This window comes from Stegostoma tigrinum, chromosome 17, assembly GCF_030684315.1.
Source record: "Stegostoma tigrinum isolate sSteTig4 chromosome 17, sSteTig4.hap1, whole genome shotgun sequence".
Taxonomy (NCBI): domain Eukaryota; kingdom Metazoa; phylum Chordata; class Chondrichthyes; order Orectolobiformes; family Stegostomatidae; genus Stegostoma; species Stegostoma tigrinum.
Genome location: NC_081370.1, coordinates 11,159,296 through 11,180,885, shown reverse-complemented (window position 1 = coordinate 11,180,885; position 21,590 = coordinate 11,159,296). Strand labels below are relative to the sequence as shown.

The 21,590-nt window shown below is 43.6% G+C and overlaps 1 protein-coding gene across 1 annotated transcript in view; it reads left to right on the top strand.

The window, feature by feature from the left end:
• Nucleotides 1–21,590, top strand: part of LOC125459123 (AP-2 complex subunit alpha-2-like) — a 97,740-nt gene that overhangs the window by 55,830 nt on the left and 20,320 nt on the right. Inside the window, exons 14-17 of the mRNA XM_048545060.1 lie at nt 5,651–5,818; nt 11,332–11,495; nt 18,452–18,534; nt 19,865–19,954. Of these exons, the coding sequence (XP_048401017.1) occupies nt 5,651–5,818; nt 11,332–11,495; nt 18,452–18,534; nt 19,865–19,954 (505 nt within the window). The remainder of the gene's footprint in view (nt 1–5,650; nt 5,819–11,331; nt 11,496–18,451; nt 18,535–19,864; nt 19,955–21,590) is intronic.

Genomic DNA, 21,590 nt, shown 5'->3' with positions numbered 1-21,590 from the left:
CCCTGTAGCCTGTATTGTTACAGGTGAACCAAACGAACCAGTAATTCCAGTTGTGTGATTGGAGCTTCAAGCTGAGAAGCTTAACTGACAAGGTTGTATTGATTCAGAGATAGTAGGATCTGCAGATGCTGGAGAATCTCAGATAACAAGGTGTACAGCTGAATGAACACAGCAGGCCAAGCAGCATCAGAGGAGCAGGAAGGCTAACGTTTCGGGCCTACACCCTTCTTCAGAACACCTTGTTATCTAAGGTTGTATTGATGATCCCTCATGAGAAACTATTCCGTCCTTTGGTAGTAAATGACTGTAGTTATTAGCACTAAGTTACACCAATGTGGGTTTTGATTGTTTCCTTTGATTAGATTAGATTAGATTCCCTACGGTGTGGAAACAGGCCCTTCGGCCCAACAAGTCCACACCGCCCCTTGGAGCATCCCACCCAGACCCATTCCCCTACAACCCACACGCCCCTGAACATGACAGGCAATTTAGCATGGCCAATCTACCTAGCCTGCACATCTTTGGACTGCGGGAGGAAACCGGAGCACCGGGGAAAACCATCGCAGACACGGGAGAATGTGCAAACTCCGCACAGACAGTTGCCCGAGGCCGGAATCGAACCCGGGTCCCTCGTGCTGTGAAGCTGCAGTGCTAGCCACCGTGCCGCCCACAATATCTTTGTCAGACATCTGGTCTACCAGTCCTTTGTAGTAGCTTGGTTGGAAGGTTCATGCAACAGAAGGAATGTTACATTCCAGGAGGTGCTGAGTTGACTCTTAACCTGGTAATTGCTGCACATTTTTGGAAGCAGTCAACTTGTGCATCCTATACTCGACAGCTGCTATTTAAAAATCAGCAAGAATCCATTTCTTAAAAAGGAAAATTTAAGCAAAATAATACTTCTTAAAACAGTTTAGGTGCTCTCTCTTCATGTTTGTTTGGCATAACAATTGATGGAATAATTAAACATAATGAAGTACTTCAGAGAGAACAATTCAGCCACAAAGAAGAGAGTTTCATTAGAGAGATTTTGAGGAGGTTTTGGATGGGGTCATTGATGGGGGTATTGAGGGAGAGTGATCCTGAGTTAGAACTTCTGGCCACTTGAAGTGAAACCCTGACAAGGTCTGAGTTGGAAGTAAACAAATGGATGGAGCTGTGAACCAGAAAGCAAGTTTAGAAATGGATGTGCTGCTGGTTCAGGAGCTGAGAGGTTGATGAGGGCCTGGGCAATGTGTGGTCCAGCTGATTCTTTATATGTTTGTAGTTTATGGAGGACTGGCCTTGTGAGGTTGTCAACGAGAAAGTAATCTAGTCAGGGGGTGATGGGCAGGCTCTCGGCAGAGTGGGGAGCTAGATCAGTGGTAGAAAAGTTGGTTCAGGGTTTGAAGCTAGGCTCAGGGTCAGACATTGCTTTCGGGTTTCTTTGAGATCTAATTTGGTTCAACACCCAAGGAGTGGGCTGAAATGGAGGACTTTTTCCAAATTGGATGGCTTAGTCTTGCAAAATGGTCTAGTTGTATTATTGTTGGACTGTTAATCCGGAGACCCAGATAACATTATGTGGACACTGTTTGAATCCTGCCGCGGTAGATAGTGGAACTTGAATTCAATAAAATATCTAAAACTAGGAATCTAATGATGACCGTGAATCCGTTGCCAATTGATGGAAAAACCCATCTGTTCACTAATGTCCTTTAGGGATGGAAACTGCCATCCTTACCTGGTCTGGCCAAGCGACTCTAGACCCACAGCAATGTGGCTGACTCTGAACTGCCCACTGGGCAATTAAGTATGGGCAATAAATGCCGCCTAGCCAGCGATGCTCCCATCCTGTTAATGAATAAAAAAAATTAAAATTGAAAAAAAACCCTCTCCTCCATGCCTCCTGATTTTTTTTCTTGATTCCATTGGTTTCAGTTTTACCAGGGTTACTTGATGCCACACTGAGTCAGGAGTGTTTTGATGTGAAAGGTAGTTTTAGGCCATCAGTAGAAATCAACATTTCTAATAATGTTAGAACCAAGTCTGTGATCAGATCAAGAGCCTCATGATCCTAGTGAAACCGAAATTGAGCATCATGATTAGATTCCCTACAGTGTGGAAACAGGCCCTTCAGCCCAACAAGTCCACACCACCCCTTGCAACATCCCACCCAGACCCATCCCGCTATAACTCCCACAACCCTGGACACTACGGGCAGTTTAGCATGGCCAATCCATCTAGCTTGCCTGCACATCTTTGAATTGTGGGAGGAAACTGGAGCACCCAGAGGAAGCCCATGCAGACACAGGGAGAACATACAAACTCCACGCAGACAGTCGCCCGAGGCTGGAATTGCACCCGGGTCCCTGGCGCTGTGAGGCTGCAGTGCCAACCACTGAGCTACCGTACCGCCCTGAGTAGCTTATTTCCACTGAGTGTTGTTCATTCGAACTGTTGACAATATCTTTCATTGCTCTGATGATGGTTCACAGTGGGCTGATGGAATGGTAATTGGCCGGTTGGATTTGTCCTGATTTTTGTGTATAGATCATTGGGACAATTTTCCACATTGTCGGGCAGGCATCAGTGTTGTTGCTGTACTAGAACAGCTTCACTAGGGTTCAGCAAGTTGTGGAGTATAAGCCTTCAGTAAAAGCATTCAGTGCTGCAATGTTGTCAGGCTCCATAACCTTTGCAAAATCCAGTGCCTCCAACGGTTTAATACCCTGTGGAGTGAATCAAATTGGCTGAAGACTGGCAACTATAATGCTGGGACCCACTGGAGCAAGCTGAGATGGATCATCCACATAATGCCACATCCAGTTGAAGATTATTGTGAATGCTTCAGCCTTATCTTCTGCATTGATGTGCTGGGTGCATTTAAGGTAAGGATGTTTACAGAGTCTCCTCTTCCAGTGAGGGGTTTACTTTCTACCAACATTCACTCCTATATGTCCACAGATCTAGAATTAGGAATCTAATGATGACTGTGAATCCATTGCCAATTGATGGAAAAACCCGTCTGTTCACTCATGTCCTTTAGGGATGGAAACTGCCATCCTTACCTGGTCTCGCCAAGCGACTCTAGACTCACAGCAATGTGGTTGACTCTGAATTGCCTACTGGGCAATTAGGGATGGGCAGTAAATGCTGCCTTGCCAGCGATGCTCTCATCCTGTTAATGAATAAAAAAAATTAAAATTGAAAAAAAACCCCTCTCCTCCATGCCTCCTGATTTTTTTTTTTCTTGATTCCATAGTTTTAGGCCATCAGTAGAAATCAACATTTCTAATAATGTTAGAACCAAATCTGTAATCAGATCAAGAGCCTCATGATCCTGGTGAAACTGATCTGTTTGTTATGGGTTTGCATAGCTCTTTCTATCACTTGTTGCTTATACTGTTTGGCATGCTAGCAGTCCTGCTTGACAGAACCAGGTTGACACCTCATTTTTATATATGCTTGGAGCACTCCTGACATGCCCTCTTGCACTGTCCACTGGGGCCTTGACTTGATAATAATGGTTGAGTGGGGAACAGATGAGGTTACAGATGGAAATAATAAACAATTCTGCTGCTGCTAACAGCCCACAAATCCATGTGGAGGTCAGAGTTTGAGTTGCTAGATTGTTTTGAATATAATCTAACATGGTAACGAGCCACGTAATGCCATGGGTGGTGTCCTCATTGAAGTTGGAGCTCTGTCTCCATAATGACGGTGTATTGGTCCATCCTATCAATATCATCTTTGACAGATGAACTTACACCCAGCAGGTTGGTGGGGTTGAGATTAGATTGTCGAAGATAGCACGGACTGCAGATGCTGGAGTCAGAGTCAGCACAGCGTGGAGTTGGAGGAACACAGCTGGTCAGGCAGCATCAGAGGATCAGGAAAGTCGACGTTTTGGGTTGCAACCCTTCTTCAGAGCGGGACAAGAGTGGAGCTGGGAAATAAATAGAGGGAGGAGGGTTGGGGTTGAGGGAAAGATAGGTGGGATGGTGGTAGGTGGATGCAGGTAGGGGATTGGTCAGTGGGAAAGGTGGGGCAGGTAGGTGGGAGAGAAGTTGGACAGGTTGTGTCAGGTCAAGGAGGTGAGAGGGAGGAGGGGTGAGGCTGGGGGAGGGCAGGTGATATCGTGATAGGTGGATGCAGGTGGGAATGTTGGGGCAAATAGGTGGGAAAGAACATGGACAGGTTGTGTCGGATCAAGGAGGCTTAGATGTGGGATGAGGCTGGGGGTGAGGAGATTTTAAAACTGGTGAATTCTATGTTCAGGCCATCAGGCTATCGGCTCCTGAGGCGGAAAAGGAGATATTGTTCCTCCAGTTTGTGGGTAGTGTCATTGTGGCACAGGAGGAGGCCCAGGATGGAAGTGTCACCAAGGGAGTGGGAGGCGGAGTTAAAATGGTTAGCAACTGGAAGGTGTTGTTGATTATCATCAAGGGTTTGTGTTGGTACTTAGCACTTGCTACAAACCCAGTCTGTCAGTTTGTCATTGACCAGCTTGTATATCAACAGGGGTGGATTTGAATCAGTCTGATTGGTTTCATTCTGTTACTGCTTTGGCTATGATTTAATACAGCTTGAGTTTCTCGGCAATTTCAGGGTTGACCATGTTACTCTGGATTAGCAATCACATACAGAGCTGATGCTAGGCTTCCTTCCATGAATTACATTTGTGAACCAACTGGGAACCAGTGCAGCTGTTTTATGGTCTCCATTGCTCGATTAGTAGCTTTATAATCCTATTCGTTTAAATCCAATTCTGCAAGGCCCTTGAGTTTTTACCTCAGCCTTTAGGATTATTACTGTAGTAATACATAACTACAATGCTGATATACCCTTCGGGATATCCCCTTCCGTCGATACTGTGCTGGTTTGATTCTCTTGAAGACTGCAACGCTAATCTTGTTGGAGATGTTTGTGGGTCCCAGGTTCTCCCAAATCATACCTGGCCTGGGGGACTGCTGGCGCAACAGAAGGACAATGAAGTATTTGGTTCAAAAACAAATTGCTGGTGAAGTAAAGCTCAGCAGGCCTAGCAACATCTGTGGAAAAAAATTCAGAGTTAATGTTTTGGGTCTGGTGGCCCTTCCTCAAAATATTTGCTTGTATTAATCCCATGTTTAAGAGTCTAGGTTAAATGTGGGATGCACAGTGGCCCAGGATTAGACCAAATTGTTTTACTGCCGACTGGGAAGAGAGAGGGAGCTGTTGGACCTGGGATTGCATTAGCTAGCAGAAAATTCTGAGAATGCACGGGGAGCCAGTCAGCATTGGCACTGAGACTAGGCTTCGAGCAGCAGAAGATATTAGCTGGAGGATGAGCTCTGACTAACCAAACTGGGACAAAACAGGAGGAACGCAGGTTGGATTTGGGAGAAGGGCAGCTGTGTTCTCACATGGTACAAAGTGCTTCCAGCAGGTGGAACTGAATAATGGTGAGGACTGAGGTCTCCAAGGTGTTGTTCCAACATGCTCTGAAATGCAACGCATGATCTATTGAGCTCTGTACAATGTCAGCTGAAAGGATTCCAGACCCACTGTCCGGTATTCTAACAGATATTTTAACATGTTCCAATTGCATTAGGTTTTCACTGTCATTTGTTAGACACATTTGTAGAATTTGAATGTCCTCAGAGCTAACTAATCTATTCCTTGCTAGGCAACTGTGTTGGAGGAGATGCCACCATTTCCTGAGAGGGAATCTTCAATCCTTAACAAGTTGAAGAAAAAGAAGGAATCCAGCAGCTTGGCCAACCTAGAGGTGGTGAAAAAGGAACAGAATGCTGATGTCAATGGTAGCTCAGAACCCACAGTTCTCCACCCTATGGTATGGGACTCAGAGTAGTGTTGACAATGACTTGTGTGACAGTAACAGATGCCTCTGTGTCAAATCAATAGATTGGTCACCATGCAAGAGGCCATTCGTTCTGTCTTGATGCGCTAGCTGTTTGTAGGAGCAACTTGAATCTCCTACCTTTTACCCTCCCTCTTTCCCTGTAGCTCTGTAAATATTTTCTTCAGGTAACTATCAATTCCTCAACTGTCCCCTGCCTCCACTACATTCTTAAGTGGTGCAGTCTGGTTCCTAACCATTTGCTGCAAAGAACAATTTCCTTTGTGCCATTTCAGATTCTTTTGCAGTATCCTCTGCTTCTCAATTCTTCCGCCAATGGGAAAGGTTTCTCTCTATCTCCTGTGTCCAGACCCCTCATGATATTGAGATGTCAATCAAGTTTCTTCTCAAAGTTTTCTCACCTTTCACCCTGACTCTGACTTTCCCTTTTGTTTTACCATCGTTTCAACAATCTAAAACCATTTTACAACTTTCCTTCACTTCAGAAGAAGAATCCCATCCAACTTGAAATATTTCTCTCCACACCTGCTTATTGAGTACATCTGTTTTTATTTGCTATATCTTTCTTGCTTCTAACTTCTATGCCTCTCTTTATAAAGCCCAGGACCCCAAACACCTTAGTTACTGATTTCTGAACCTTCCCTACCACTTCCAGTAGCAAAAGCAGAAGTTGCTGGAAAAGCTCAGCTGGTCTGGCACATCTGTGAAGAAAAAATCAAAGTTAACATTTCGGGTCTGGTGACCTTCCTCAGAACCATTTTCAGTGTTTTGTTTTGCATATACAGCCCGCTCCCTGCATTCCTACACTCTTTAAAATTTTATTGTTTGTTTTATATTGCCTGTCTTTGTTCTTTCTTCTAAAATGTATCACTTCCAAATTATTTTTCATCTGCCCAGTTTGAAATTGTGGCCTGTACATCCTTTTGTAACTCAGTAATATAGATTAATAAAGACAGTGGTCTTAATACTGACCCCTGGAGAGGGCAACCTTACCCCTGTGAAGTCTGAGAAATGACTATTTACCATGACTTGGTCTCCTGCCACTCAGTCAACTTCATATTCACGCTGCCATTCTCCCTTTATTCCATTGGCTTCCACTTGTCTGACAAGCTTGTTACGTTAGACTTGATGCTTTTTCAGAGCTCCTGTATGCCATTTTAACCTACTATGTTACCTCACCAAAAGCTCAAGCAAACCAGTTGCTCTTAGCAAATCCACATTCCTCCAAGTGATGGTTAACTTTGCCTGGAATTGTTGTTTTCAGCTTAAAGTCAAAAATACCACTATGATATTTACAAAATATATAAATTAAGACCATAAGACATAGGAGCAGAAATTAGGCCATTCGGCACATCGAGTCTGCTCTGCCATTCAATCATGGCTGATAAGTTCCTCCACCCCATTCTCCTGCTTTCTTCCCGTAGCCCTTGATCCCCTTGATAATCAAGAACCTATCTATGTCAGTCTTAAATTAAGACCTTGGAATTGAAATAGAGATGAGGGCAAGGCGATTTGTTGTAACTACGTGATGTAGGAACTAGTTGACACTATTTTCGTTCATAGTGACCACATCTGTAGCAAATGATGTTGCTTGAGGAACTCTACGTCAGCAATGAATTGGAGCCTGAGCTTCAAACACTAACACATCAGGGAGGGGGGAGTTACTTGGATGCCGTGTTTCAGGAGGCAGTCATACCCTTTAGACTAACCACCTCAGATACAGTCAGTGGTCAGAGGAAGGAGGATGTGACTATGTTTGAGCCATATAGAGGGATCCAGGCAGTGGTGCTGAAGGAACGTCAGCCCTTGAGCTTGTCTAACAGTTTGAGATTCTTGCTCCCTGTATGGATGAGAGGGGACCAAAGGGAGGATGAACAAAGCAACCATGGCACTGTGCCATAGGGAGCCGTAAGTCGAGGGAAGAAAAGAGACCTGCAGATGTTATCAGGGATAGTGTAGAGAGGGGAATGGCCAGGATTGTAAGACTGGCAGGCTGTGCTCCTGCCTGGTGCCTGTATTCAGGGTTTCTCATCTGGGCTGAAGATGAGCTTGAAGTGGGAGGGAAAAAATCCAGTTGGTTCACATAGGTAGAAAAATGAGAGGTTCTTCTCAGAGAATATGAACAGCTAGGGGCTAAATTAAAAATCAGAACCAAAAAAGTACATAATCCCTGGATTACTACCTGAGCCACAAGTAAATTGGTACAGTATCAACAAGATTAAAGAGATAAATGTGTAGCTGAAAGATTGGTGTGGGAGAAACAGGTTAGCATTCATGGGACATAGACACCATGAGGCGGGAGCTGTTTTTGATGGATGGGATCCACCTGAATCATGCTGTGACCAGAGTCCGAGCAAATTGCATAACTAATGCTGTGGGTAGGGCTTTAAACTTTATTAGTGGGTGATGAGCTCAGTTGCATAGAAAATTTATAAATCAAAGGTAAAGGAGGAGGTAGAATTTCAGGTTAGTGATGGGAATGATTGTTACCAGAAAATAAAAGGAAGGGACAGAATGCGTGAATGTCATATTGCATTTAGGAACCATAAAAGTTTAGGGAAATTTGATAATAGAACAGACTTAAAGATTTTGTATCTTAATGTATGAAGCATTCAGAATGTGGGAGACAAACTGATGGTACAAATCAATGTAAATGAATATGATCTCATAGCTATTCCAGAAACATGGTTACAAGGAGATTAAAACTTGGGACGTTACATTCAGGAACATTTGATCTTTTGGACAGACAGGCGGGATGGAAAAGGTTGTGGCATAGCACAGTTAATTAGAGACGAAATGAGGACAATTATGACATCTAATCTAGGCTCAGATGATGTAGAATTCATTTGGGTGGAAGTGAAAGATGACGTTGGTTGGAGTAATGTCGAGTCCCCCAGACAGTAGCCACTCTGTAAGAAAGGCTCTAAACTAACAAATAGCAGGAGCACATAAAAAGAATAAGGCAATAATTATGGGCAGTAATTAATTAACTTCATGTTGATTTGTTAAGAAATTGGAAAGGGTACCTACAGCAACAAATTTATAGAGTGCATTAGGGATAGTTTCCTAGAGCAATTTGAAACGGAGCCAACCAGGGAGCAAGCTTTCTTGGATCTTGTCATGGGTATTGAGGTAGGTTTAATAAATGACCTCAGAGTGAAAGATCTCTTAGGAAGTAGTGATCATAACATGATAGAGTTTAACATTATTGAAGCAACTGTGTTTGACTTAAATATAGGAATTTACAGTGAAATGAGGATAGATTAGCAAGAATGTCCGCAAGCAAGCAGTGGCAAACATTTAAGGAGGTAATTCATGACTCGCAGAAAATTTACTGTCATCTCAGTAAGGAGGAAAGATTCAGAGAGGAATAATTAAGGAAGTTAAGGCTAGTTAAGGAAGTTAAGGAGAATATTAATTTCAATAAAAAAATGTATAAGGAGCCCAAAGGCAGCAATAGCCCTGAAGGTTGCACCCCTAGGTCCCTCTGTTGTATAACTCCACCCAAGACCCTATCATTAATTTTTATAAGACCTATCCTTGTTTGTTGTACCAAAATGCAATGCCTCGTGTTTGTCCAGTTTGAACTCCATCTGCCACTTTTCAGCTCTTTGACTGTTTTCATGAAGATCCCTTTGTAATCTTAGAAAACCTTATCCACTGTTTACTGTGCCACCAACTTTGTTGTATGTAAACTTACTGACTATGCCTTCTATATTCTCATCCAAATCATTTATATAGGTGGGACTAGTTTAATTTGGGATCAAGTTCAGCAAGGACTGGTTGGACCGAAATATCTGCTTCTGTGCTGTGTGACTGTATGTCTGGGATAAATTCAGAATTGAGCAAAGGAGAACTAGAAGGAATGGCCTGTTTATACTTCTTGTAGCCTAATGGTCTAAACGTTTTCCCACCACTGAGAATAATCTGACAAGTCTGTAGTTCCTCAGTTTGTCCTTGCGTCCTTTTTTGACCAGGGGTGTAAAATTTGCAATTTAACAGTCTGTCACCACGTAACAACTTTGCAGCATAGCATAGTGTCCCCCCGGTGTAGAGTGCTCTTAGCCTGGCACGATAGCCTCCCAGCCATCTACCAGCCTCATGATCCTCAAGTTGAAGCTCGATGCAGTCTGGAGCCAGGGCGGACTGGAGGCTAGGTGCCAGATTGATATGGGTTGGAAGACTGCTGTTCTAGATTTTATTTTCTGCAATGCTGGACATGTTATTTCTCTATTTTCTAAGATCTTGTAATAAAGAAACTGTACCCAGGTACCTTTGTACCTAAGATGGTGCTGTAAGTGGACATCTACAAACTTTTCTCTGTACTCATTGAGTATATGTGACAAAAAAGCTAATTCATTCATTCAGTTTCTCTGCAATTTCTGCTATTACTTCCCTCAGTGTTCTCAGATAATTCTGATCTGGTCCTAGTGACTAATCAACTCTACTCGCGTCAACTTTTCTCACTGCCCTCTTCATTAATTTTTAGATTGTTCAGCATCTCAGTCACTTCCTCTTTCAGTGCAGTTTTGGCAGCATCGTCTTCCTTGGTGAAGACATACCCACTTAATATTCCAGGTAGGCCTCTATGTGTAATTCCTTTTTTTTCGTCCAGTATCAGCCCTACACCTACTTTTTCAACTTATGTCATTTTTTTATCCTAAAGAAGATTTAGGGTTTTCTATTTATGTTTAGGTGCCAGTTTCTTTTTATGCTCCGCTCCTTCTTTGCCTCTGTTATTTGCTTTTTCAGCTTCTCTGAACATTCTATATGCAGTTTTGTTTTCACTTGTATTTTCTACCTGATTCCTGTCATCATTGCACTTTTTCTTCTTATTATTCATTTCTTTCTCCTTTGTTATCCAGTGAACTTCGGATCTGTTTGCCCTACCTTTTCCCATCATTGTGAAGAACGTCAACTGTACCCAAACATGTTGCTTTTTAAAGGCCGCCCATTCTTCCATTATGGTTCTGCCAATTTGTGATCCTACTTGGACACAAATGGTTCCCACTGTAATGCCTATTTGAGGCTATTTTCAATGTGTACCAGTTTGATCATTGTTAGTATAGTAACATGGTTCAGACTTGCGATGCTTGTGTTGCACTGTCTGTGTTTGAAAGGAAAAATAAGCTGCTGGCTTTCAATTGGAAACACTCCTGCCTCCTTAGTCTGCAACTAAACCCTATTCCTCACCTTGAGTTGACATCTTGAACAGTACTGAAGATGTTTAGAAATTGAGAAGTGAATGTTGAGCTCCATTTGCTGTGTTAGAAACCAGATGGAAGTTCAACGCAACATGACATTATTTGACACCATGTACAAGAAATGGGAAAGAATACTGTGTAAATGCAAGCTTTGAAGCTGGTGAAATTCATTTGAGCCATTTATTGTGCTGTATTGTAATTATAAAAATCCTGTGTAGTCTTTCACTCTCATACAGAGGGAGATTTTGTAAGACAGTGTAATGATACTTGCTTTTTTTACAGCCCACCGTATTCCCATCGACTGATCTTCTGGGCCTTGGATCCGTCCATTTGGTGAACTCAGCCCCTACCTATCCATCTCAAGGTGGTTTGTTGTTGGATGTATTCCCAAATGTGAGCCCTGTGGTGATCTCGCAGATCACCAGTGCTGAGGACAGTTTTGGAAGGTACTGTACACCATAATTGGGTGACTTACTGGGAGCCTGGATTGGAAAATCTGCCAACATTTTGACTGACAAAAGGAGGCGGATTTGAGAGGAGGTTTCAAAAGAGAACTGGATATATGTTTGAAGTGAAGAAGATAGAGGGCTATGGAGATAGTGCTCAAGAATGGCACTAGCTGGGTAGCTCTTTTTGGGAGCCAGTATTGACATAAAGCTTAAATGGGCTCCATCTGTGCTGTAAAATTATATGATTCTATGACAAATGCACTGTAATATTTGAGTCAATTTTCCTGTATATGACAACGTTGAAGTTCCAGGTATTACAGAAACTGGAAAGGGACAGACTGAACTTTCTCACCTTTACTGTCTGTAAATTTGATAAGGACTGAGCTATGTTTCCCAAATGCATGTTTTATGCACTTTAAAATGATGTGCAGCAAATCATTTAAGCATACTCTAGGAGCATGATTTAATCAGGAATATAGATTATTCTCACATTCAAGCCTAGAGTGGTCTACATAACACCACACCCAAGAAAGTTCCCTTTGTTCTCTCAGGTCAGTGCTCTTGCGTACTCTCTTTCACTTATGGTTACTTGCTCACCCTCTTTCACTTATTCTCCCTCGCTCTGAATCATGCCTTCTCACTTGCTCTCTCGCTTGTTCTGTCTTATTGGCTATCTAAGGGAAGAGTGCTAAGTTGGAGGAAGGCCAACTACAGCAGGATTTGACAGAAGCTGGGGAATGTGAATTGGGAGCAGCTGTTTGAGGGTAAACCCACAGTTGATATGTGGGAGGCTTTTAAAGAGAGTTTGATTAGAATGCAGGACAGACATGTGCCTGTGAAAATGAGGGATAGAAAGGGCAAGATTAGGGAATCATGAATGACAGGTGAAATTGTGAGACTAGCAAAGAGGAAAAAAGAAGCATACGCAAGGTCTAGGTGACTGAAAACAGACAAAACTTTGGAAGAATATCAGGAAAGTAGGACCAATCTGAAACAAGGAATTAAGAGGGCTGAAAGGAGTCGTGAAATATCTTTAGCCAATAGGGTTAAGGAAAATCCCAAAGCCTTTTATTTGTACATAAGGAGCAAGAGAGTAACTAGAGAAATGGTTGGCCCACTAAAGGACAAAGGAGGGAAGTGATGCGAGGAGTCAGAGAAAATGAGTGAGATTCTTAATGAGTACTTTGTATTGGTATTCACCGAGGAGAGGGACATGACGGATGTTGAGGTAAGGGACAAATGTTTGATTAGTCTAGGTCAAGTTGGCTTAAGGAGGGGGGAAGTGTGGGGTATTCTAAATGGCATTAGGTTGAACAAATCCCCAGGTCTGGATGGGATCTATCCCAAGTTACCAGGGGAAGTGAGAGAGGAAATAGCTGGGGCCTTAACGGATATCTTTGCAGCATCCTTGAGCACAGGTGAGGTCCCAGAGGACTGGAGGGTTGCTAATGTTGTCCCCTTGTTTAAGAAGGGTAGCAAGGATAATCCAGGTGATTATAGACCGACAAGCCTGACGTCAGTGGTGGGGAAGCTGCTGGAGAAGATACTGAGGGATAGGATCTATTGACAGTTAGAAGAAAATGGGCTTATTAGTGATAGGCAGCATGGTTTTGTGCAGGAAAGGTCATGTCTTACCAACTTGATAGAATTCTTCGAGGAAGTGACAAAGTTGATAGATGAGGGAAGGGTTGTAGATGTCATATACATGGACTTCGATATGGCGTTTTATAAGGTTCCCCATGGTTGGCTGATGGAGAAAGTGAAGTCGCATGGGGTCCAGGGTGTACTAGCTAGCTGGATAGAGAACTGGCTGGGAAACAGGAGACAGAGAGTTGTAGTAGAAGGGAGTTTCTCAAAATGGAGAACTGTGACCAGTGGTGTTCTACAGGGATCCATGTTGCGACCATTGTTGTCTGTGATGTACATAAATGATCTGGAGGAAGTTATAGATGGTCTGATCAGCAAGTTTGCAGATGACACTAAGATTGGTGGAGTAGTAGATAGTGAAGGGGGCTGTCGGAGAATGCAGCAGAATATAGATAATTTGGAGAGTTGGGCAGAGAAATGGCATATGGAGTTCAATGCAGGCAAATACAAGGTGATGCATTTTGGAAGATCCAATCCAAGAGCGAACTATGATGTAAATGGAAAAGCCCTGGGGAAAATTGATGCACAGAGAGAGCTGGATGTTCAGGTCCATTGTACCCTGAAAGTGGCAGCGCAGGTTGATAGAGTGGTCAAGAAGGCATACGGCATGTTTTCATTCATCGGATGGGGTATTTAGTATAAGAGTTGGCAGGCCATATTACAGTTGTATAGGACTTTGGTTTGACTCTGTTGGAATACTGCGTACAGTTCTGGTTGCCAGATTACCAAAAGAATGTGGATGCTTTGAAGAGGGTGCAGAGGATGTTCACCAGGATGTTGCCTCGTATGGAGGGTGCTAGCTATGAAGAGATGTTGAGTAGATTAGGATTATTTACGTTTGAAAGACAGAGGTTGAGGGGGGACCTGATTGAGGTCTACAAAATCATGAGAAGTGAAGACAGGGTGGATAGCAAGAAACTTTTTTCCCCCCAGCGTGGAGGACTCAATTACTCGGGCTCACGATTTTAAGGTGAGAGGGGAAAAGTTTAAGGGAGATGTGTGTGGAAAGTTCTTTACGCAGAGGGTGGTGGGTGCCTGGAATGTGTTGCCAGCGGAGGTGGTAGGGGCAGGCACGATAGTGTCATTTAAGATGTATCTGGACAGATACATGACTGGGCAGGGAGCAGAGAGATACAGATCCTTGGAAAATAGGTGACGGGTTTAGATAGGGGATCTGGATTGACAGAGGCTAGGAGGGCCAAAGGGCCTGTTCCTGTGCTGTAATTTTCTTTGTGCTTTGTGCTGTCACAGTTCTCTCTTGCTCACCCTGTTCACTTATTCTCTCTTGTGCCAACTTTTCTGCTTATTGCTGTTGGGATGCATAACAGCCTAGTATGGCATGCCCAGGACCATAAGAATGTTGATGACACAGCCCAGACCATCACAGAAGCCAACCTTCCACCCATGGACCCCATTTACACTTCTCATCGCCATGGAAAAGCTGTCAACATCATCAAAGACCCATCCTGCCCCGGTAATACTCACCTGCAACCTCTTCTGTCAGGCAGAAGCTCAGAAATCACTCGACACCAGTTTATAGTTCAACAGGTTTATTTGAAAGCGCAAGCTTGTAGAACATAGAACATTACAGCACAGTACAGGCCCTTCGGCCCTTGATGTTGTGCCGACCTGTCATACCGATCTGAAGTCCATCTAACCTACACTATTCCATGTACGTCCATATGCTTATCCAATGACGACTTAAATGTACCTAAAGTTGGCGAATCTACTACCGTTGCAGGCAAAGCATTCCATTCCCTTACTACTCTCTGAGTAATGAAATTACCTCTGACATCTGTCCTATATCTTTCACCCCTCAATTTAAAGCTATGCCCCCTCGTGCTCGCCGTCACCATCCTAGGAAAAAGGCTCTCCCTATCCACCCTATATAACCCTCTGATTATTTTATATGTCTCAATTAAGTCACCTGTCAACCTTCTTCTCTCTAACGAAAACAGCCTCAAGTCCCTCAGCCTTTCCTCATAAGACCTTCCCTCCATACCAGGCAACATCCTAGTAAATCTCCTCTGCACCCTTTCCAAAGCTTCCACATCCTCCTTATAATGCGGTGACCAGAACTGTACGCAAGACTCCAAGTGCGGCCGCACCAGAGCTTTGTACAGCTACAGCATAACCTCATGGTTCGATCCCTCTATTAATAAAAGCTAAAACACTGTATGCCTTCTTAACAGCCCTGTCAACCTGGGAGGCAACTTTCAAGGATATGTGTACATGGACACCAAGATCTCTCTGCTCATCTACACTACTAAGAATCTTACATTAGCCCAGTACTTTGCCTTCCAGTTACTCCTACCAAAGTGCATCACCTCACACTTGTCTACATTAAACTCCATTTGTCACCTCTCAGCCCAGCCCTGTAGCTTATCTATGTCTCTCTGCAACCTGCAGCATGCTTTGTCATTATCCACAACTCCACCGACCGTAGTGTCATCGGCAAATTTACTAACCCATCCTTCTACGCCCTCATCCAGGTCATTTATAAAAATGACAAACAGCAGTGGACCCAACACCGACCCTTGCGGTACACCACTAGTAACTGGTCTCCAGGATGAACATTTCCCATCAACTACCACCCTCTGTCTTCTTTCAGCAAGCCAATTTCCGATCCAAACTGCTATATCTCCCACAATTCCATTCCTCCGCATTTTGTACAATAGCCTACTGTGGGGAACGACTTAATTGAAAAATATAAAATAATCAGAGGGTTAGAAAGGGTGGATAGGGAGAGCCTTTTTCCTAGGATGGTGACGGTGAGCACGCAGGGGCATAGCTTTAAATTGAGGGATGAAAGATATAGGACAGATGTTAGAGGTAGTTTCTTTACTCAGAGAGTAGTAAGGGAATGGAATGCTTTGCCTGCAACGGTAGTAGATTCGCCAACTTTAGGTACATTTAAATCGTCATTGGATAAGCATATGGACATACATGGAATAGTGTAGGTTAGATGGACTTCAGATCGGTATGACATGTCGGCACAACATCGAGGGCCGAAGGGCCGGGCCTGTGCTGTGATGTTCTATGTTCTATGAACATCTTGCTGAAATCTATATACACCACATCAACCGGTTTACTCTCATCTACCTGTTCGGTCACCTTCTGAAAGAACTCAATAAGGTTTGTGAGGCACGACCTTCCCTTCACAAAACCGTGCTGACTATCCCTAATCAATTTATTCTTTTCTAGATGATTATAAATCCTATCCCTTATAACTTTTTCCAACACTTTACCAACAACTGAGGTAAGGCTCACTGGTCTATAATTCCCAGGGTTGTCTGTACTCCCCTTCTTGAACAGGGGAACCACATTTGCTATCCTCCAGTTGTCTGACACTATTCCTGTAGACAATGAGTTAAAGATCAATGCCAAAGGCTCGACAATCTCCTCCCTGGCTTCCCAGAGAATCCTAGGATAAATCCCATCTGGCCCAGAAGACTTATCTGTCTTCACCCTCTGAAGGATTTCTAATACCTCTTTCTTGTGAATCTCAATCCCACCTAGTCTAGTAGTAGCCTGTATCTCAGCATTCTCCTCGACAACATTGTCGTTTTCTAGAGTGAATACTCTTTTAAAATATTCATTTAGTGCTTCCCTTATCTCCTCTGACTCCACACACAACTTCCCACTACTATCCTTGATTGGCCCTAATCTTACTTTCGTCATTCGTTTATTCCTTAAATACCTATAGAAAGCCTTCGTGTTTACCCTGATCCTATCCACCAAAAACTTCTCGTATCTCCTCCTGGCTCTCCTGAGCTCTCTCTTTAGGTCTTTCCTGGCTACCTCATAGCCCTCAAGTGCCCTAACTGAGCCTTCACATCTCATCCTAACATAAACCACCTTCTTCCTCTTGACCACCTCCTTCGTAAACCACGGCTCCCGCGCTCTACAGCTTCCTCCCTGCGTGACAGGTACATATTTATCTGGGACACACAGGAGCTTTTCCTTGAATAAGCTCCACGTTTCTAATGTGCCCATCCCCTGCAGTTTCCTTCCCCAATCCTATGCTCCCTAAATCTTGCCCAATCTCATCGTAATTGCCTTTCCCCCAGCTATAACTCTTGCCCAGTGGTATACACCCATCCCTTTCAATCACTAAAGTAATCGTAACAGAATTGTGATCGCTATCACCAAAGTGCTCACTTACTTCCAAATCTAACACCTTGCCGGGCTCATTACCCAGTACCAAATCTAATGTGGCTTCGCCCCTTGTTGGCCTGTCTACATACTGTGTCAGGAAGCCCTCCTACACGCACTGGACAAAAACTGACCCATCTATAGTACTCGAACTTTTGGAACCTCACTCCTTCTGCTGGGTAAGAACACCAGAAGAAGGAGTGAGACTTCGAAAGCTTGTGTCTTCAGATAAGCCTGTTAGACTATAACCTGGTGTTGAGTGATTTCTGACCTTGTGTCCACCCTAGTCCAGCACTGGCATCTCCACGTCATGTTCAGGCGGAAGATACAGAAGCTTAAACACATGCAACAACAGGTTCAAGAACAGCTTATTTCTTGGTGTTATTAGACTGATGAATGGGACTGTCTAATTCAACTAACCTTGATCTCGTCAATGTTGATCTTGCTTTGTGCACCTCTTGTGGAGTGTAACCTGTGTGCCCTACTCTGTCTAAGCATGCTGTTATCTGTAAATTCTTGCTTACAATGATCTGCCTGTACTGCTCGCAAACAATGCTTTTCGCTGTACTTAGTTACGTGTGACTACAGTAAATCAAATCAAATCTTACTCTTCACTTGTTCTTTCACTTTCACTGTTTTTATCTTGTTCTCTCTCCCTTACCTTCTCTCTTATTCTCTGTGTTGCTGTCCTTGTAAGAGCATAAGACATAGGAGCAGGAATTAGGCCATTCGGCCCACCGAGTCTGCTCCACCACTCAATCGTGCCTGATAAGTTCCTCAACCTCATTCTCCTGCTTTCTCCCGGTAACCTTTGAACCCCTTGATAATCAAGAACCTATCTATCTCAGTCTTAAATGTACTTAATGACCTGGTCACCACAGCTTTCTGTGGCAGTGAATTCCACAGATTCACCACTCTCCGGCTGAAGTAGTTTCTCCTTATCTCCATTCTAAAAGATCTTCCATTTACTCTAAGGCTGTGCTCTTGAATCCTAGACTCTCCTACTAATGGAAGCATCTTCCCAAACTTGTTTCACTTATTCCAGCTCATTCACTGCCTTTTGTGTGCTCTCTCACTCACACTTTCATTTGCTCACTCAGCTTTGTTTGCTGGCTGTTTCTCTGTCTTATGTCACTTTTTCTGTCTTTCAGGTTTATTTGCAAAAATAATGGCGTGTTATTTGAGAACCTGCTTTTGCAGATTGGTCTGAAATCTGACTTTAGACAGAATTTGGGTAAGTTTTAGTTGTTTTCTCTGTATCTCTGTCACTCTCTCTTCCTCTACTGTCTTCCCAACAACCCCCTGCCTCACTTACAGCCCCACCTTCTCAGTCTGATACTTGAGTCTGGTGTGCACTCTCCCCACGTCGTCCAGTTTTCCTATTGGATTTGAAACCGACTGGAGACAGACTGAAATGACCGAGCAGTTACAGTGACATTTGAAGAGAAGAGACTTGATGAACTGTTCTCTGGCCCCCAGATTGGGAGATGAGGAACTGCCAGAAATACTGCTGGTTGGTCTGCTGTGCATCACCTGCAGTTCCCAGAATTATTTGACACTGCAGCGTTACTGTTGTTGGTGGATCTGATGTTTGAGTGGGGAACATGAGTAGGCCTGTGGTGGTCCCATTTCACTGCTGTTTGCATCCTCTGAAGCAATGAGAGCAGGTTTCAGAGGCACCTCTCCCAGTTTTACTCATTTCAACGTTGATAGCCCATCCCAGAGTGACTCGGGTGTATTTTTGAGGATTTGGGCATTGCTGGCTACTCCCCATCACTCATTGTCAAGAGCCCACCACATTCACGGCATCTTTGTGACACCATTCCTGCTCTGAGGGCTGTTCTGTTCTGATACCTTTTGAATACTTGCTCACTTTCTCCCTCTCTTTTGCTCTCTAATGTTACTGTTTTCTAATGTTAGGGACAGAATATTTGCTTTGAGGCTTTCTTCTGTGTTCAAGCTGGTTTGGCTGGTGGGTAGCTGCACAGGGCTCAGTCTGGCAGCGTTGTGAGCTGGCTTCCCATTGCCAATCCATTGACCGTGCTTCCTCCCTGCTGAGACTACATTGAGAGAGACAAAGCCAGCTCAAGTCACCCTATAATGCCCCAGCCATTCAGCAGCATGCCAGCTGTCACTGCCTGAGATTCAAGGCCATTTGTGCTCATGGACCTCTTCCCCTGACCCCAGCACCTTTCAGACCAGAGGGGGCCCAGTCAGCAGCAGAAAATAAAGTTCTTCTTATTCAGGTTGAGCATATTTTATTGCCTTATCAATGTTTACCCTCTACTTGTTCTGCTTCGTGGTTGTTGAAGGTGAGCAGATGTTGCATTAGCATCCATTTTCACTGCCATACTGAAAGTGAAGCTGTCCTGGAATTCTGATCTCCTTCTTCATGGCTTGTGGAGTGACCTGAAATTATTTGGGATCATGGGAAGGAATATTTTGAGAATGGGATTGAATCTAGGGATACAGGATGAGGAAAATGGCAATCTTGTAGTGGCTTGTTTAATGCGTATGTTTGAGTGGCATGTATCTGCTAATCCAGGTTTTCTTACTGCCTGCAGGTCGGATGTACATTTTTTATGGTAACAAGACTTTGACCAAATTTGTCGATTTTACTTCAGTGATTATCTACCCGGGAAATCTTTCAGCCAATATCCTTTATGTGAAAAGAATTATTTGAAAGCCAACACTGACTTGTGAGCTAGCTGATACAATCCTGTCCAATTCAGTAAGGAGAGAGCAGCTCTTCCACTTGTTGGCTGTAGATTATCTGAAACTGCAGTGATTGCCGATTTTTACCCAGATTCCTGAGAACGGAAGTGGATGAAGATGAATGGTAGCTATGCTAGTGTTGGAAATATGAATCATTATAGTTGGATGGCTTTTTTTTCCCAATGGCACAAAATGTGTGTTCACAATTCTTCACCAGTCTCTCACCAGCAGTCAAACAAGAAGAGTCATGCATATTTTTGTCATCTCCTGAGTGCAGGCAGCTTCCTGGTGTCTCTTTGTATCTTCGAACCTGATCAAGTGTTTCTACAGCTCACTTTCTAATCTGAAGAACTGACTGTTTCACTGAACAGTCTCTATGTAGCAGTGAGACTGACCACGCACTATCCCTGGGATACAAGTGTTACAGAGACACAAACTTTCCTGGAGGGAGGAAGAGGTGGTCACTGAGGACTGAGTGTCCGTGGAGGAGGGAATTTGTTGGGACATGGTGAGGATGTGGGAGCTGGCCAAGCGACCTGTACGGGTAAGAAGCAAAGTGAAGGACAAGACCCAGATAGATGCACACAGAGACACCCCTCACACACACGCGGTGAGACACCCCTCACACATACATAGACTTGCTGTTTCAACCTTCTCTGAGATTGGCTGCCTCGCACCATACCGCCCGTGAGAGACCTATTTCAACATCGAATCAATGCCCAGTCCTTGAATTTCTCAATGCCAAAATGTCTGTCACGTTCTGGGAGTAGCAATCAACGTATCTACCTCACCACTGCAATTCCCAATAACAAACATTGTCTAGTTTGCTCTGTTTTTCTTTCCAAAACAATATGCTGCTCAAAGGTCATTGTTCACTTTTAACCCTGGATACCTAACCAAAAATGAGAAATAAAAATAATGAAGGCTGCAACACTGATGACAATCAAAGAAAATCATTCTTTTGATGTTTGAATCTGATGAAAGTATTTATTTTGTGCACGTCAATGTTTTGTTACAGAAGTCTGCCTTTTAAACACTGGAAAGTGGTTACATTTTTATAACAGCATGTTAGATTTCTCATTCGTATTCATGCAGCGCACCCTTGTTGAGTCAGTTACAGGACCTTTTATTTTTATTTCTGGCTAGATCTGTTTGTGGGAGGAAGCTTAGTTGGAAGTCCCCGAGGCAGGGGATGGTGTGGAATTCTTAAATTCCAGCTTTGCAGTCATATGAACAGAAAGAGCTCTGACGTTGCCGGCCTTCTTCAGTACTGCCCAAAGCTGTGTATCTAACACAGCCTGGACTCAGGCTTACAGCCTCCTGTCAGACACACATGGCTGCTACCAGATTCCTGATTAAAAGTTACTTAAATCCTTATCCTGACCCTTGGAGGTAAAGCTGATTTTTACACCTCCTCACCCTGGGTTACTGGCAACATCGTTGTAAACTCCTGTCACCTCAGCAGAGGCAAATCTCCAGTATCCGTCACTCTCTGGGACAGATGGGACACAAATCCACACTAGTGTTCCCATCAAGAAGAAAAATGTTTATGGTGACTTACAGTCAACACTGTGT